This window comes from Dromiciops gliroides, chromosome 2 (genome assembly GCF_019393635.1).
Source record: "Dromiciops gliroides isolate mDroGli1 chromosome 2, mDroGli1.pri, whole genome shotgun sequence".
Lineage (NCBI taxonomy): Eukaryota > Metazoa > Chordata > Mammalia > Microbiotheria > Microbiotheriidae > Dromiciops > Dromiciops gliroides.
The window spans coordinates 551,557,342-551,573,083 of record NC_057862.1 but is presented as its reverse complement, the minus strand read 5'-3'; the positions used below and the strand labels follow the sequence as shown (position 1 = coordinate 551,573,083).

Below are 15,742 nucleotides of genomic sequence, written 5' to 3'. Positions count from 1 at the left end.
GCCCACAGCAAGAGCTATAAAAATGTTTCTTCCCTTTCCTTTTCAGTGTATGCCTTCATGAAACCATGTGGAGCTGGAAGGCAGCTAAGAAAGAAATCCAGACTTCCATAAGAAATGCACTTTGACTTCTGAAATCTTCAGACTGCTTACTGAACTAGTTTAAGCTTTAGATAAAATTCAAGCCCACGATGTTCCCCCTCTTCTGGAAAAGCCGAGTCAAAAAGGTCTATGGGTTGATGACCTCTGTTTCAATGCTTCCTGGTGAGGTGCTAAAGGGAACTAGGGGCAGAGTAAATGCCATTTCCACTTTCCAGTTGTTACAGAACACAAAGTTGCTTAAAAAAGATACCAGCTCCCACTGTTAGCTCTTTTCCCTTGGAGGGACTCAGACAAAACAAGTCATTTCACAAGTCAAATAAGAACCAGCCTGAAATAACTTTTTTTTTTCTTTTTTCTTTTCTTTTCTTTTCTTTTCTTTTTTTTAAGTGAGGCAATTGGGGTTAAGTGACTTGCCCCGGGTCACATAGCTAGTAAGTCTTAAGTGTCTGAGACCGGATTTGAACTCAGGTACTCCTGACTCCAGGGCCAGTGCTCTGCGCCACCTAGCTGCCCCTGAAATAACTATTAAAGCCTCTCAGGACAAGCACGAGAAGGATGAGGCTCCTGGGCTAAGACAAAGCACCTGAGATTTGGTTTTGGTGCCCTCGGCCTATCCCCCTTCTCTACCAGCTGTGCAGCTTAAATCAGCTCTAGAGGTCCATGCTTGGGTCGATAAGACTCTCATATCTTCTTTTTCCACCGATGGCTCAGCACCTCTCTTGATCCACGTTCAGACCTCATAACTGAACTTCTGCACCTGGTACTTGGGCCATTACACTGACTGCCAGCTCAGCTCTGCCCCAGTGGTACAGGAATAGGGCCAGAAGGGAGCATCAGACTTCAGGAAATGGCATGAGGCCCGGAGGAAAGGCCAGCAACAAGGGCAAAAGGGGGAAAGGGCAACTATAGTACCAAGTCTGGGCAGAAAGGCCCACCTAGTAAGGGTTGAGAAAGAAACCTTATGTTGAGCTGCAGAGTATTTCCAGCTGTGTATGGGAAGGAGGTAGCTAGGTGGCTCAGTGGATTGAGTGCTGGACCTGGAGTCAGGAAGACCTGAATTCAAATCCAGCCTCAGTTACTTAGTAGCTGTGTGAGCCCAGGCATGTCACTTAACTTCTGTTTGCCTTAATCTATTGGAGAAGGTGATGGCAAACCAAGAAAATCCCATGGACAGTATGGCCTATGGGGTCACAAAAAATCAGATACAACTGAATAAGACAAATGGGGAAGAAAGGAGAGGGAGGAGATGGCAAGAGGGAAGGGACAGGACAGGAGAGCGGGGAAGCAGGGGAAGGAGAGGGAGAGAAACAAAAAGATAAGTCATTCTGAGGAGTTTTTTAAATTTCCCCTTGCTCTTCCTGAATGCCAGACAAAACTCACACAGGGCACCTACGAGAGGGAAAAACCCTACCAACTAAAGGGATATCTCACCCCAACCATCACTCCCCAATACCTCATTAAGACCTTAAATCATTATCTGTCCCACTCATAAGGGTCTCTGGAAAGGAGTATTTGGGAGATCTTGTTGTTTGGATGCCTTTTGTTTTCAGAGATGAAGTGCAATGGAAAGAACACTCGAAAGGTACCCAAGAGGCCTTGGTTCTAGTCTCACTCAATAGCGGCACTATCATAGGGAGTTCACAATCTCTACAGTTTTGAATTTCCTCAGCTCCAAAGTGGGGACAAAAAATACCTGCCCTGTTTATTTCACAAGGTTGCCATAAATCAAACAAGAAAGGGAGCAACGCAAATCTATTATGGTTATAGTTATTTAAGTCATATATTATCAGACAGTGACTTCATCGCCATGTTCCAAACAACATAAAACCTCTTTTGTGAGTAACTCACTACCACAGGTGCAGCCCACTACAATCTGCCTTTTCTCTCTCTAGAAGCTGGCCCGTTCCCTAGATGGACTCACATAGTTATCTTTCTTGGCTGGGTTGCAACCTGAAGTCAGTCAAGAAGAGACCTTCTTACCACTGTTTTTCCTTACCTCAATATTCGAGGTAGTTCAGGACTCTTGTATATGTACTTGTGTCTGTAGCCAAGATCCCTGTGAAATGGAACAAACTGGACTTTGAAGTCCCGGAAGCTCTGAGATGGTGCAGCGATGTTATAAAGCTGAGAAGCAGAAAATGAGACAAGAGTAAAGCACAACACTTGAACCTATAACACATTGATGAACTTTGAAAGACCATGGGGAGTGGGGAGCATCTTCCTAGGCCCCTAATGCTGTTAATTTTTTTTCTTTCTTTTGGTAGGGCAATGAGGGTTAAGTGACTTGCCCAAGGTCACACAGCTAGTAAATGTCAAGTGTCTGAGGCAGGATTTGAACTTGGGTCCTCCTGAATCCAGGGCTGGTGCTTTATCCACTGCGCCACCTAGCTGCCCCTAATTTTTTAAAATAATAAACATTTTTATTTATAGTTTTGAGTTCCAAATTTTATCCCTCCTTTCTTCCCTTCCCTACCACCTCCTTGAGGTGGAAATCAAATGAACTATAAATGTGTAATTATGAAAAACATTAACATATTAGTCATTTTGTACGAAAATAAAAGAAAAAAATGAAAGAAAGTGAAAATAGCATGCTTCAGTCTGTGTTCAATTAATATCAGTTCTTTCTTTGGAAGTGAATGTTTCATCATTAGTCCTTTGGGATTGTCTTGGAACATTGTATTGCTGAGAGTAGTTAAGTCATTCACAGTTCTTCATCAAATAATATTGCTGTCTCTGTGTACAATGTTCTCCTGGTTCTGCTCATTTCACTATACATCAGTTCATACAAGTCTTTTCAGGCCTTTCTGAAGTCATCCTGCTTGCCATTTCTTATAGCACAATAACATTCCACCATCATCATATATCACAGCTTGTTTAGCCATTTTCCAATCGATGGGCATTCCTTTGATTTCCAATTCTTAGTTACCACAAAAAGAGCTGCTATAAATGACTTTAGTAAGAACAATAAAACTTCCTAATTATATAGTCTGTTTCTCTGGGGAGAGACCATCTTATATATCTGAATTTGTCTTCCCTTGGAAACATAAGGAAGAACCCCCTGCTTGACATTAGAGCATAATGACTTCTAGAAATCATCTTGGGCTAATAAACAAGGAGCAGAGCTGAGAATCAAATTCAAATGTATTAGCACTCATCCCTTTCCATCATACCACATCCCAAAAGGTAAGGTTAAGGGAAGAAAATTTAACATGCTCTTGAGACACTGAAATAGGAATCAAGAAATTCCCAGTGTTGCTAGGGAATTGCTATGATGACTTCAGAAGAGCATTTAAAAAGAATGTTTTTAAAAATCTGACTCATTATCCCCAACATGCCCTTGACTTCCACTGGACTGTTGAGAAAAAGAAAGGTTCATATGACTATCTGTGGTATAACAAAAGACTTTCTGCTCTGTTACCCCAACTAGCCAAAGGGTCACAACTAGAGAATAATTCTTTTTACTATGTTATGTTATTTTTTTAAAAATTATGTTATTCTACATTTCAGCTTCCCTTTCATATAAAAAATGACTTAGCACTAGTTGTATTTAATCTTTGCTTTCTGGATGCTTATATAACTGCCATTGGCCTCGCTTTCTCATCTGTAAAATGAGGGGGGTTGGGTCAATTATTGGTCTTGAAGGTCCCCTACAGCTCCGAATCTATGATCCCACACATGTCTATCCCTACATGGGATGCTGAAAGATAAAGCCTTGGTCTGTTTAATTTGCTCCATACAGTGCCCAACAAAGCACCATTTGCAGTGAGTGCTTAAGTATTTCACTGAGGATCTTGGAAATTGCCTTGGGCATCATGGAAGAAAGGTAAAACATTCGAGACTTCAAAGCCAGACTGACATCACTAATAAGGCGGCCTGCTCTTCATTCCGAGCTGGGGTACCTGGCCTTTCCACTTACAGAAGATGTCCCTTCTTTGCCCTGTCTTCTGCCCTTCCATTTCAGAATCAGCTCTTTGCTGCTGGATACATCTTTCCTCTAGGGAGGGATCATGAACTAGCCATAAAACCAAACTCCTGAGGTGTCATTCTTCTGATAATAGCACAGACCCTGAGAAGAAGAATCTCCTCCCTAATTACACACATTGACTTGAGGTGTTAAAGGAGATGGTTCATCTCACCTCATCAGGGAATGACTTTACAAAACAGAAGTTAAACTAACCCCCCCTTGACTCTAGCCAACAAACATGAAGCTCTTCTGCCATAGATCACTGCAATTACATTCTTCTTCCTTCCCCTGGCTTTTGGGGGGGTGGGGTGAAGGTAATCAGGGTTAAGTGACTTGCCCAGGGTCACACAGTGTCAAGTATCTGAGGCCAAATCTGAACTCAGGTACTCCTGACTCCAGGGTTGGTGCTCTATCTACTGGGTCACCTAGCCCTACCCTGGCTTTGATAATAATAATTCAATTTCCTTGTGAACAAATTAAGTTATGCTGATCTGTGAATGAATGTTTTAAAATTATTCTTATCACTCAAGCAGCCTACTCTTTCCTTGAAGATATCTGCATATATACACACATACATATATGTATACATGTGTGATTATGTGTATACAAATTTTTAACCAAACTCTAGTGTCCATCAGCCTTTTCCATAGTCCACAAACCACCTAGCAAAGGTGGAAATTCCTTATTTAAAAAGGACACAGTAAAATAGTATTGAAAATCTATATAATCAATTAAATTTGCTTTGCCACAATATCCATTTAAACAAAATTCAATCCATAAAATGCCCTAACTACTTTTTAGTCATACCCTCTAAGTCTACATCAGTATTGTTGTCTATTTATTCCCATTCACTTTCCTCTTGTATAGTGCTGGGGAGAGGGTAGGTCCCATTTCTAGTCCAGCACCAATTCCAAACATATCTGCTATTTTAGTGAAAAACAGGTTCCCCATAAGCCTTGTTTTTCTTTAAGAACCTGTTTGCTGGCATAGCTGCTATGGCAGAGCATCCCAACTTTTAGTTTCCATAGCTTACAGCACATCATTTATTCAATGGTCCCTTAAAACAGCCCAGTGCAGTCCTCCCTCTGAAGTCAGAGGATGTGGGTTCAAATACTATCTCTGGGACCTTGGTCAAGTCACTGAACACCCCTGAGCCAGTTTCCTCACCTGACAAATAAGGATGTTGGACTTCATGCCTCTGAGATCCTTCTAGCTTTCTTTATCAACAAGTAGCAAAGGTAATTTTCTGATTACCTGAGGGACCCATATTTTTTCAAATAACCTACTCATTTTACCCTCCTGCCCAATCACCAACCAAGACCACATACCTTTCTTCCAAGATGGAATGGCACAATGGGGTCATCTTCAGCATGAAGAATAAGCAAGGAGCATGATATGTATTTCACACTGGAACGAAAACAGCAGCAAAATTACAGATACTAAAACAAGAAAGCAACCTAGCCCCTAGTGACCAGTGAAAGAACATGGAAAGTTTCACCCTTGTAGTATTTGGCTGTTTGGAAAGTGGAATTTGACATTTTGGCTTCGATTATGCTATTTGGGTCTACTATAGTGTGTGTTAAATCTCAATTTTTTTCTTTAAATAGAGAACATGAAATAGATTTCATAGGTTTGATAAAGAAATTCTAACTTAATATACCCTGAAAATATCACTGAAAACAACAACAAAAAGAGCTATTCATTTTATAGATCAGAGGAGAACTACATATAATTGCAAAAAATGGTAAGCAAGTTAAACGTTCAACAAAAGGGGAAATGGTTGTATAACATTTGGTACATTAATGTACTATAAGACTACAATATCACTGATTGGCAAAATGTGTTTTTTTTAAAAAAAGAAACATGAAAAGAACTTTATGGAATAATGCAGAGACAGTAAAAACAGAATATACAATAATTATGACCATACAAGAGGAAAGTGAATGGGAATAGACAAAAATAGTGATGTAGATGTTGTGGGAATAATTAAAGAGTAGTTAGGGCATTTTAAGGATTGAATTTTATTTAAATGGGTACACAGTTGCAAAGCAAATTTAATTGATTACATATTCAATAGTATTTTATTACATCCTTTTTAAAATAAGGAAGTTCTACCTTTGTTAGGTGATTTGTACACTTTATCAAGTCAAAAATCTTCACCAAAATCAGCCCCTACAATTTTTTTAAGAAAATAAAATATAGATATTTGCTGCAAGGTCTGTTTCTCTTTTTATAAAACAGATATGGTGCCCCAAAAGTAGTGTGTAAACAGACTACTATAAGGTATGTAAATCAAATAATTTAGAAGGCATGAGGAGAGATTAGTTTTTAAAAGAATCCTTCTATGAGACATTTCATAATGTGATGAAATATCTTTTGTGACTGGTGATTCAATTCCAAGTGAACAAATATTTATTAAGCTCCTGCTTGTGTGCGATGCAATAAACTAGATACTGGGTCCTTCTCAAAGGCCACTTCAGGACCAAACTGGGACTCTGAAAGCTCAGGGTCATATAAGTCAAGGTACACCCTGCACACTCTGACAATTTAGTAAATTCATGTCCACACACCTACTCTTTTCTAGGAATGCAGATCCAAATGTCTATGCCTCAGTAGTGAAGTGGGAAGTGCCTGGAGCACAATGAGATTAAATAAATCGACAGACAGACATGCACAGCTAGGAAGTGTCACAGGTGGAATGTGCACCCAACATCTTCTTCAACTCTTAAGCCCAACACTCTTTCCCTCTGCTACTATCTATATATGAGAAGTTGTTGTTCAGTCATTTTTCAGCTGTATCCAATTCTTTGTAACCCCATTTGGAGGTTTGCTTGGCAAAGATAATGGAGTGGTTTGCCACTGGAAACTGAGGCAAAGAGGATTAAGTGAGTTGCCCAGGGTTACACAGCTAGTAAATGAGGCCAGACTTGAATTCAAGAAAATGAGTCTTCCTGATACCAGACTCAGGGCTCTATCTACTGTGCCACCTAGCTTCACAAAAGAAATCTGTAATCCCCCTCTTTTTTGGGGGGTGAGGCAATGAGGGTTGAGTGACTTGCCCAGGGTCACACAGCTAGTAAGTGTCAAGTGTTTGAGGCCAGATTTGAATTCAGGGTTTTTTTGGTTTTGTTTTTTCCCCCTCTCCTCTCATTCTTTAAAGCACATGTTTTTGAGTTTATTAGTCGTACTAAGTTGTTAGGTCTGGAATAGAGGAAAAAAAAGTAAAGATTAAGTGACACTGTGGGCCCACCTGGAATACAAAATTCACTGGGACGGTAAAACATTCCCATTACAGACCTGGGAAAAATCGGGGCTTCTGCCTGATAAATCAGTGCTTTTTAATTAAGTTGGTAGTAAAAGACCAGATACTTCAGCTTTGCTACCTCCACATTTCCTTTGCCCAAAAGATACGGAGAAGAAAAGAAAGCTTCAGAAGAAAGAACGGCCACTTACTTTTCATCATTGGCAAATTTAATCCCACTGCTAGTGATGGGGTCGAGGAAGAACCAGTCAAATCCAGGAAAGTATCGGTAGACCTGGAGACACAAGACAGACAGGAATTGACAGATATGTTTAACATAATCCCTTCTGCTTTCTAGCACTCTCTCACATGCTGCTCTTCAAGGAATCCTACATTCCAAAACAACTTGCACAAACAGCTGGTCTCTGCACATGCCCCATTGTCCTGCTTCTGCTTATGTTGCTACCCAAGCCTAGAATGCCCTCTCTGCCAATTCCCCACTGCATTCCAACCCATCCATTAAAGCCCAACTCAAATATCACTCCTCTTCCATGAGGCCTTTCCCAATTTCCCCCTGGTAGCAATGACTTTTCTTCCTCAAACTTCACACATCTCATATATTACTCATGCACTGCCCTTTCCACCTCAGATTGCAAGCTCACTAAGAGCAGGGAGCATATCTATCTAAACCAGATGTCTTCCATTAGGCCCCCTACCTAGCCCAGGGTTCTAAGCCCAATAAATAAATGTCTATTGAACTGAATCTGAATTAAAAAGTCTAAATAATTACTTCCAATTTAATTTAAGTAACAAATGCTTCAAAGGGTTAATTAATGAATAAATTCATTGAGGATGTGAAAAATTATGCAAATACAAAGAGATTCACATCTACTCCTACATTTTTCTTGCCTTTACCTTTAGCTATAACTAAAGGACATTTTTAATGGGTTTGGTTTCATTGATTATATCAAACACTAATGCCCAGTGAGGGCTGTCCTAATAAATAAGAAAGTAGGCTAGTGTTATCCCCAAACTTCTCTCTAACCCAGGTCATTCAGAAACAGAAATTATACCAGTAGAGAATTATTGCTTTGAATTACCCACTGCCCTTTACCCAAGGTTCCCTTTAAAATTGAAAATATTCACGAGAAAGATAATCTATTAAGCTATTTTAACGCTACTTATTAGCATTTTTCCCTCCATGAAAAGAGGCACTCAGTGTAATATTCAATGAAATTCAGAACTTTTGTTCAGTGTGTACTCTGCACAAGGCCACAGATAGAAGCCAGCCCCTGACCTCAAAGAGCTTCTATTTTCCTTGATGGCACTAACAAGGACACCTTTGCTCAAGGTCACAGTAACAGAGCCAGAATTTCCACCCAGCTCTTCTGACTCTGAATCCAGCAGTCTAGGTATCATGCTCTCCTCCCTCCTCATCCACTATGAAGAGGAAAAAAGATGGAAGGAGAGTTCTTCCAGTAGTGCTGGTATTCAGCAAAATAGGATACAATAGGGCAGGTTTATCCTAATTCCACCCTCTTCTCTTTTCTGTACTATCTCCCCACCCTCACCTAAGCACCCAGAGCCTTCAAATCAAGTTGAGTCTGAGCTCTTAGGCCTATGGGGCCATGGTTTGTTGGTTGTTGTTTTTTTAAATCCTTAGTCTCATGCATAGTGGGCACTTAATAAATGCTTGTTGGGGCAGCTAGATGGCACAGTGGATAGAACACCGGCTCTGGAGTCAGGAGTACCTGAGTTCAAATCGAGCCTCAGACACTTGACACTTACTAGCTGTGTGACTCTGGGCAAGTCACTTAACCCCAATTGCCTCACCCCCCCCCCAAAAAAAAAGCTTGTTACTCTAAGTTTCTGTTATTATGGGGAAAAGATAATAAACTGAATCATGCCAAGATAGCAAGATTTTTATCAGTCTGTGAAAATCTGGCTTCCGGGCTGACTTTCAAACAAGGTCAGTTTCTACTTTGGTGGTATTAATTTTGAGATGAAAGGATTAAAACCAAATGATAGTCTTCCTACACAGGAAGAAAGTAGGGGCCTGAAGTCCTTTTCTTCATAAGAGATAGCTGAATCACAAAATATTCTGGAAAAGGAAATTTTAAAAATAAAGATTAAAATGGGGGGTCCAGCAAGGTGATACAGTGGATAAAGCACCAGCCCTAGATTTAGGAGGACCTGAGGGGGGGGGGCTGGCCGGCGGCAGGCAGCCAATTAAAATGGCCCCTGCCTCAAGCAATGCACCTCTGTGACACCACAATTTAAAGGGGAACCCCAGAGTTTTCTTTATTCAAGGTGCTCCAAAAAAATACAAGGGAACCCATGAATTTCGAGGAAACAAGCAAGAGAAATTAGCATTGGGACTCTATGGTGGAAGCCAGCACTATGTATGTGCATGCATGTACACATATGTATATATTCATATATACATACACGTGTGTGTGTGTGTGTCCTTAGTATCCCCATAATCCCACCTGTCTGGCAAACCCAAAGAACCTTTCCTTTTAAATTCAGTTTCCAATTTCTTTTCTTTTCTTTCTTTCTTTCTTTTTTTTTTGCAGGGCAATGAGGGTTAAATGATTTGCCCAGGGTCACACAGCCAGTAAGTGTCAAGTATCTGAGGCAGGATTTGAACTCAGGTCCTCCTAAATCTAGGGTTGGTGCTTTATCCACTGTGCCACCTAGATACTCCCACAATTTCCAGTTTCTAATCCTAGATCACCTAGTATGTACATTTGGCAGGATGAGAAGTGAAGATAATGGGAAGAGAAGTGGGCTCAGAGAACAGATCCAACAATTCTTTAAGAAATAATTTCACTAAAGAAATTGCCAAAAGACTGAGCTCCCCATTTCTGAAGAGTGCACAGTCAGGTCTCCCAAGACCCAAGTAAATTCATACCAGTTGGAGAGTTTCTCTTGGGGTTTGACTCCTTCTCCTCTGAATGGCCTATGTGAGAACATTTTTTATCCTACATCTTGCTTCACACCAGTAACAGAGTCTGTGTGCAGGCAAGTGTTGACCTGCACTTAAAATGAAACCAGGAAAATCCATTGGAAAAATCACTACTTGCCACTGAAAATGGATGACTTTTTGCTTCTTCACGTATGTTTGTAAATGGAGATTCCAATATGAGGGCATCTGGAGGAGTTTCTAGAGAAGGGAAAGAAAAAGTAAACATGATCACGCAATAAGCCCTGGCAAGATGATGCCATTTTAAGTGCCCCTGAATGTACCCATCAGAAACTGTGCCAAAGGGATGTGAGGAAAGTCCTTGCCAGACAAAGCTCTGGAGAGTTAAGTGCCCATGGCTCCAGCCTAGCCTTTTTACATTCTGCTGGTGACTCTGACCCTTTGGGGCACCAATTTAGAGCTGGAAAAGCCCTCAGAGGTTCATATCTAATCCAAAGCCTTCGTCCAAAGGGAAAGAAAAAAGAATCGCCATTAAAAACAATATGGAATTCAAGCACGTGACCAGGGATACACCCTGTGCAGATCCACCCCATTCCATTCTTATCAAGCTGGTCACTGATCTGGAGGGCCCAGGGTGTGCACAGTTTCCAGGAACAAGTGATAGTCCTACTGTACTCTGCCCCAGTTAAGCCATATCTAGAAGACTGTTCAATTCTGGGCCACACGTTTTAGGAAAGATACTGATAAGCGGGAGTGTCCAGAGGAGGGGTAAGCAGTATGGACAAGGGCCTAGAGGTCATGTTACAAGAAAGAACTAGAGATGTTTTGCCTGGAGAAGCAAAGACTTAAGGCTCTCATGTGCAAGACAGATTAGATTTGTTGTTTGGTCCCCAGGGCAGAAAGCAATGAGCAGAAGTTGCAAAGAGGCAGATTTCCAATGCATGTAAGGAAGGCTTCCAAACAACAGGGCTAACCAAAAGAAAAGGCTCAGGAAGCAAATTCCCCCTCACCAAAGGTCTTCAAGCAAAGAATGTGGAGGAAAGATTGGTTCTTGTTCGGACATTTTTTCCTTACTTTGATCTACAACTTTTCTCTGACTTCTTATTTTTTCAAATAAGAGTGGGATGAGATGAAGCAGCAAGGTGGAGCACTGGGCTCAGAGTCAGAAAGACCCGAGTTCAAATCCAGACTCAGACACTTATTGGCTTGTGTGACCCTGGATTAATCACCACTTCTCCCTGCCCAGTTTCCTCAACCGGGAAACGAGGATCATACATAATAGCACCTGCTTCCTAATATTGTTGTCAGGGGCTAGATAAATGTTTGTGGATTTGACTGTGACTCTCTTCCAACTCAGATTCCATGATCCTCACAATAACCTCTCAACCCCAGAGTGGGTAGAGCAAGTAGGCTGATCTCCATTTGATGAATGTAAACACTGACTTGAAGTGACCTATTTACCCAAGGTCACACAGTTAACAATGGCACAAGATCAATCCAACTTATAACCATTGGGTTAAATAGATTCTAGACCCCTTGTCTCATGTCTGAGGCCCATGCTCCAGTTGTTTTTTCAATGTGATTATTTAAAGATGGGGGTAAAAAGGAAGAGGCATCAAGTTCCACCTAGTACAGAGCTATCTTAGAAAGTAAATACAGGGAAGGTATGGGTGTGAAACTTGGCATTAACTGCATATGGCTACTGGAACTGTGCTGGGGATTCTCACTCCTATAGCAAGAGAAGCTAATACTAAGGAGCATTTGGCTTTTTTTTTTTTTAATCTTTTAAAAAAAAATCTCTAAGACCCACGAATCTTTTGCACGTGCCAGAGTAGAGCTCACATGTTACCAGGAGGTTTGTGGCTTTAAGTCAGTGAAATTTCTAGAAGGACAGATTTAGGCTTGATATAAAGAAAAATGTCTTAATAATCAGAGCTATCAAAAAAAAGGAATCAGCTGCCCTGAGATTTCATATATCAGGTCTAAAGAAGGCTGAAGAGGAAGAGAAACTTAAAAGGAATACGCACAATAGATTGGGCAGAGGTAAGGTCCAAACAGCATTTCAGATCCCATGAAAAAACACAACCCTAATTCTATTGTGATGATAGACACCTACTTCATACTCAAAATAAGTTGGGGGGGGTAGAGGGGCTCAATACTATGCAAACCTGAGGTATAAGAGAACATGTGATATAAAACTGTTGCTTCAGTTTAAGTGATTTCATTTGGGGGCAGTTAGGTGGCGCAGTAGATAAAGCACTGGCCCTGGATTCAGACACTTACTAGCTGTGTGAACCTGGGCAAGTCACTTAACCCTCATGGCCCCCCCACCCCCCCAAAAAGTGACTTCATTTAATAAGTACATAATGCCACTGCAATAGCCACAGAAAAGTCAGGATGGTCATTAAATGCCACCTTATTAGTGGTCTTAGATGTCCTTACCTCGTTCACATAAACGCCTTACTAAGTTGGTTGCAACTCTAGAAAGAAAAAAGATAAGCAAATTAATTATAAATAAATCAATCCTTTTCTACCTCCTAATCAAGACAAGAATGGTTTAAGCCCCCAACAGGATAGATATAAAGCACCACCAATGAAATGATATGAAAAAAATTTTTTTTTAATTAAAGGAAACCATAATTTGACAGATGGGAACCTGTGCAGCATTTTCAGGAAGAATAGTGACCAATGAACTTTACATAGCATTGTAGAAAGATACAAAGAAATCAACTGACTTGCCCAAGGTCACACAGTGAGCAAGTGTCATAGTTTTATCATTGGTTTGATCTGGTCTACTAGATGCTAATCAATTACACCATTCCACAGTGTTTAATGATAATAACAAATGGAAAATACCTAGGGATAAGGCTCAGAAACGCGGTTTGAACAATAGATTTGGACAGGGTGATAATTTAAAGGTAATCACACCCCAACTTCCCCAGCCAAAGGCATTTAATAAATGCCAGGTGAATGGAAATCTTACCCAGTGCCCAATGAATGGCCCCAAATATACACAGGATTGTAACCACTTCTTGCTTTTATCCAGTCAAAAACATGTAGCGCATCATAGGTCATTCCCCGTTCTGTTGGAGTTCCTACTGAATCACCCCAGCCTAGAAAAGGAGTCCGGAGAAAGAGCAAATGAAAGATCTTAACATTTAAAGCCATTTGTCAAATACAAATTATTTGCATGCCCATAAAGTGATCCTTTATGGGCTGTCATGGAGAAGAAGGAGGCTTATTGAGATCCTATTGAGAAAGCAAGACCGATGGCAATGGGTGGAAGCTCCACCAGCTTTTCAATGGGTTGTAGCTTTCAGCACAATGAAGAAAAAACCCAACAATGAGGGCTGTCCAGCAATAGAATGAATGAGCTTCCCTGGCTAGTTAGCTCCCTGTTATAGAACTCAAGAAGAATATGGATGACCAGGGATGAGGGGATGGGCTGAATAACCCAAGGTCCCTTCAGAGTCTTAATTGTGAGATTCTATGAGTCAGCACCCGCCACAGTCACGCACTTTTTCACCACATTACACTGACTGCAGAAGCAGCACAGAGTGAAGGATAATGGGATGAGAGTTGTCATAACAATAACAGTAATAATAGCTAACATTTTAAAATGTTTTAAGGTTTACAAATATTCTCATTGGACCCTCGTATATAAACTAGTAAGCTACAGTGGAAAAGAGCTCAGGACTGGGAATTGGGAAAGATGGGTCTAAGATTCAGGCTCTCCCACTAATCAGACATTTGGGCAAATCTTTATAGTTTTTTGGACCTCATAGGTTCCTCACCTATAAAACTAGAGATTTAGTTCAGGTGATCTCTGAAGTCCCCTTCCAGCTGTAGCAAACTGCAATTCTGTGAGACTCCAAATAGCTTGAAACCCTAATTTATTCTTCAATTGAAACTTGTTTCCAAGCAAATATGCTGATTTCTAAAGCTTGAAAGAATGCAGGCACTGGAAAGAGTGGCTCATGGCAATTACCCTCCTGGTAATTTGTAATCACTAGCTCTACTGACCTAGTGCTCCCAGAGAAAACTGTGACCTTCTACCCACAAACCACCTCAGAGTGCCATTCACAATGATGGCTATCACAGATTACAAACCTTCCCTTACATTTCACCCCTCCCCCCACCTCCTTCCCTCTAGGCAATGAAACTTATTGGGGGAGAAAATGTGTGTGTATATAATTCATTCACACACATACAAAATAAATACAAGGTAACTTTTTTTTTGGGGGGGGGAGGGGGGGCTGCATAGAATAATAATTACTACCACTGAATCTGAAGCGGTCACTTTGGGATTACCTGTAGTAACTGAAGATATGTGATGTCTGTCATAAAATTCCTGATATAATTTCTGATCTGTATCATAACAACAGATAATTTCACATCTAGAATTTGGACAGTGTTTTCAACTTCCTGAACCTGTTTGACTTTCATGAAAACTGATTGAAAAGTCTTGCAATTTTTTTTTAGCACCGGAAGGGACATGAGCAAGCATATAACTGAACCTCCTCATAGGAAAAAAAAAAACAAAGCCCAAAGTTAGCCCCAACCAAAAACTCATATTTTACAGGAAGATTTTTCCCAATTCTTAATTCTAAACCCCTCCTTTTGTTAGCTATTTCCTATTGATTGCGCATAGCTTTCTTTGTATAATTGTTTACCTGTTGTCTCCCCCATTAGATTATAAACTCCTTAAGCACAGGGACTTTTGGGGTATTCTGAGTTTAGCATAGTGCCTTGGGCAAAGTAGGTGCTTAATACATGTTTACCTATTGACTGATTGGGAAGCAACTCGCCCAGAGTCACACTGGCAGTTAATGGCAGAATCAGAGGCACATTGTGCTGACCTCCATGATTTGGACCATAAATTGGAATTCCTTCATTTTTGTTCGGTGGAGTTCTTTTTCAGTATCACCAAGCCTTTATTAGGCATGTCAAGTCCAAATCCATTATTCTGGCCAAGGAAAAATGTTCAGTGCTAGAGAAGACACAAAGACAAATGAGACTTGGGTGCTTCTCTCAAGGATTCTATGGTCTAACAGGGGAGATAACACATATGCATAAATAACAGTAAATGAAAACAATATACTAAAATCTTAAGAACAATGAACAAAGTACTCTGAGGGTCCATAGGAAGGGCTGTTCATTCCCAGCTTGGAAGGGGGGGAAAGAATCAAGGATGACTGCATGAAGGAGGTATCATCTGAGCTGGGCCTTTTAAAATGGGCAGGAGTTTAAAAAGAAGAAATGAGGGTTGGGAATCCAAAATTCCAGAGGCAGGAAAGCAAGGGCTATTTCAGAGACAGGGAGCAATCTAATTTGGGAGGTATAAAGAGTACAGAAGGGGGTATTATGTTAGACAATGTAGGCTGAAGCCAGTTTGGAATTTGTTCTGTATGCAACTGGAACCACCGAAAGTTTTCTGAGCAGGGTTGTGGGGAGGGATGATGTAATCAAAGCTGAGGATCAGGAAGATTATTCTGGCAATGGGGTATGGGAA

The 15,742-nt window shown here is 40.7% G+C and overlaps 1 protein-coding gene across 1 annotated transcript in view; it reads right to left on the bottom strand.

Moving 5' to 3' along the window:
- Positions 1 to 15,742, bottom strand: part of ABHD12 (abhydrolase domain containing 12, lysophospholipase) — a 155,084-nt gene that overhangs the window by 2,034 nt on the left and 137,308 nt on the right. Inside the window, 6 exon segments of the mRNA XM_043984474.1 lie at positions 2,096 to 2,223; positions 5,392 to 5,470; positions 7,517 to 7,599; positions 10,391 to 10,470; positions 12,673 to 12,710; positions 13,214 to 13,343. Coding sequence (XP_043840409.1) covers positions 2,096 to 2,223; positions 5,392 to 5,470; positions 7,517 to 7,599; positions 10,391 to 10,470; positions 12,673 to 12,710; positions 13,214 to 13,343 — 538 coding nt within the window.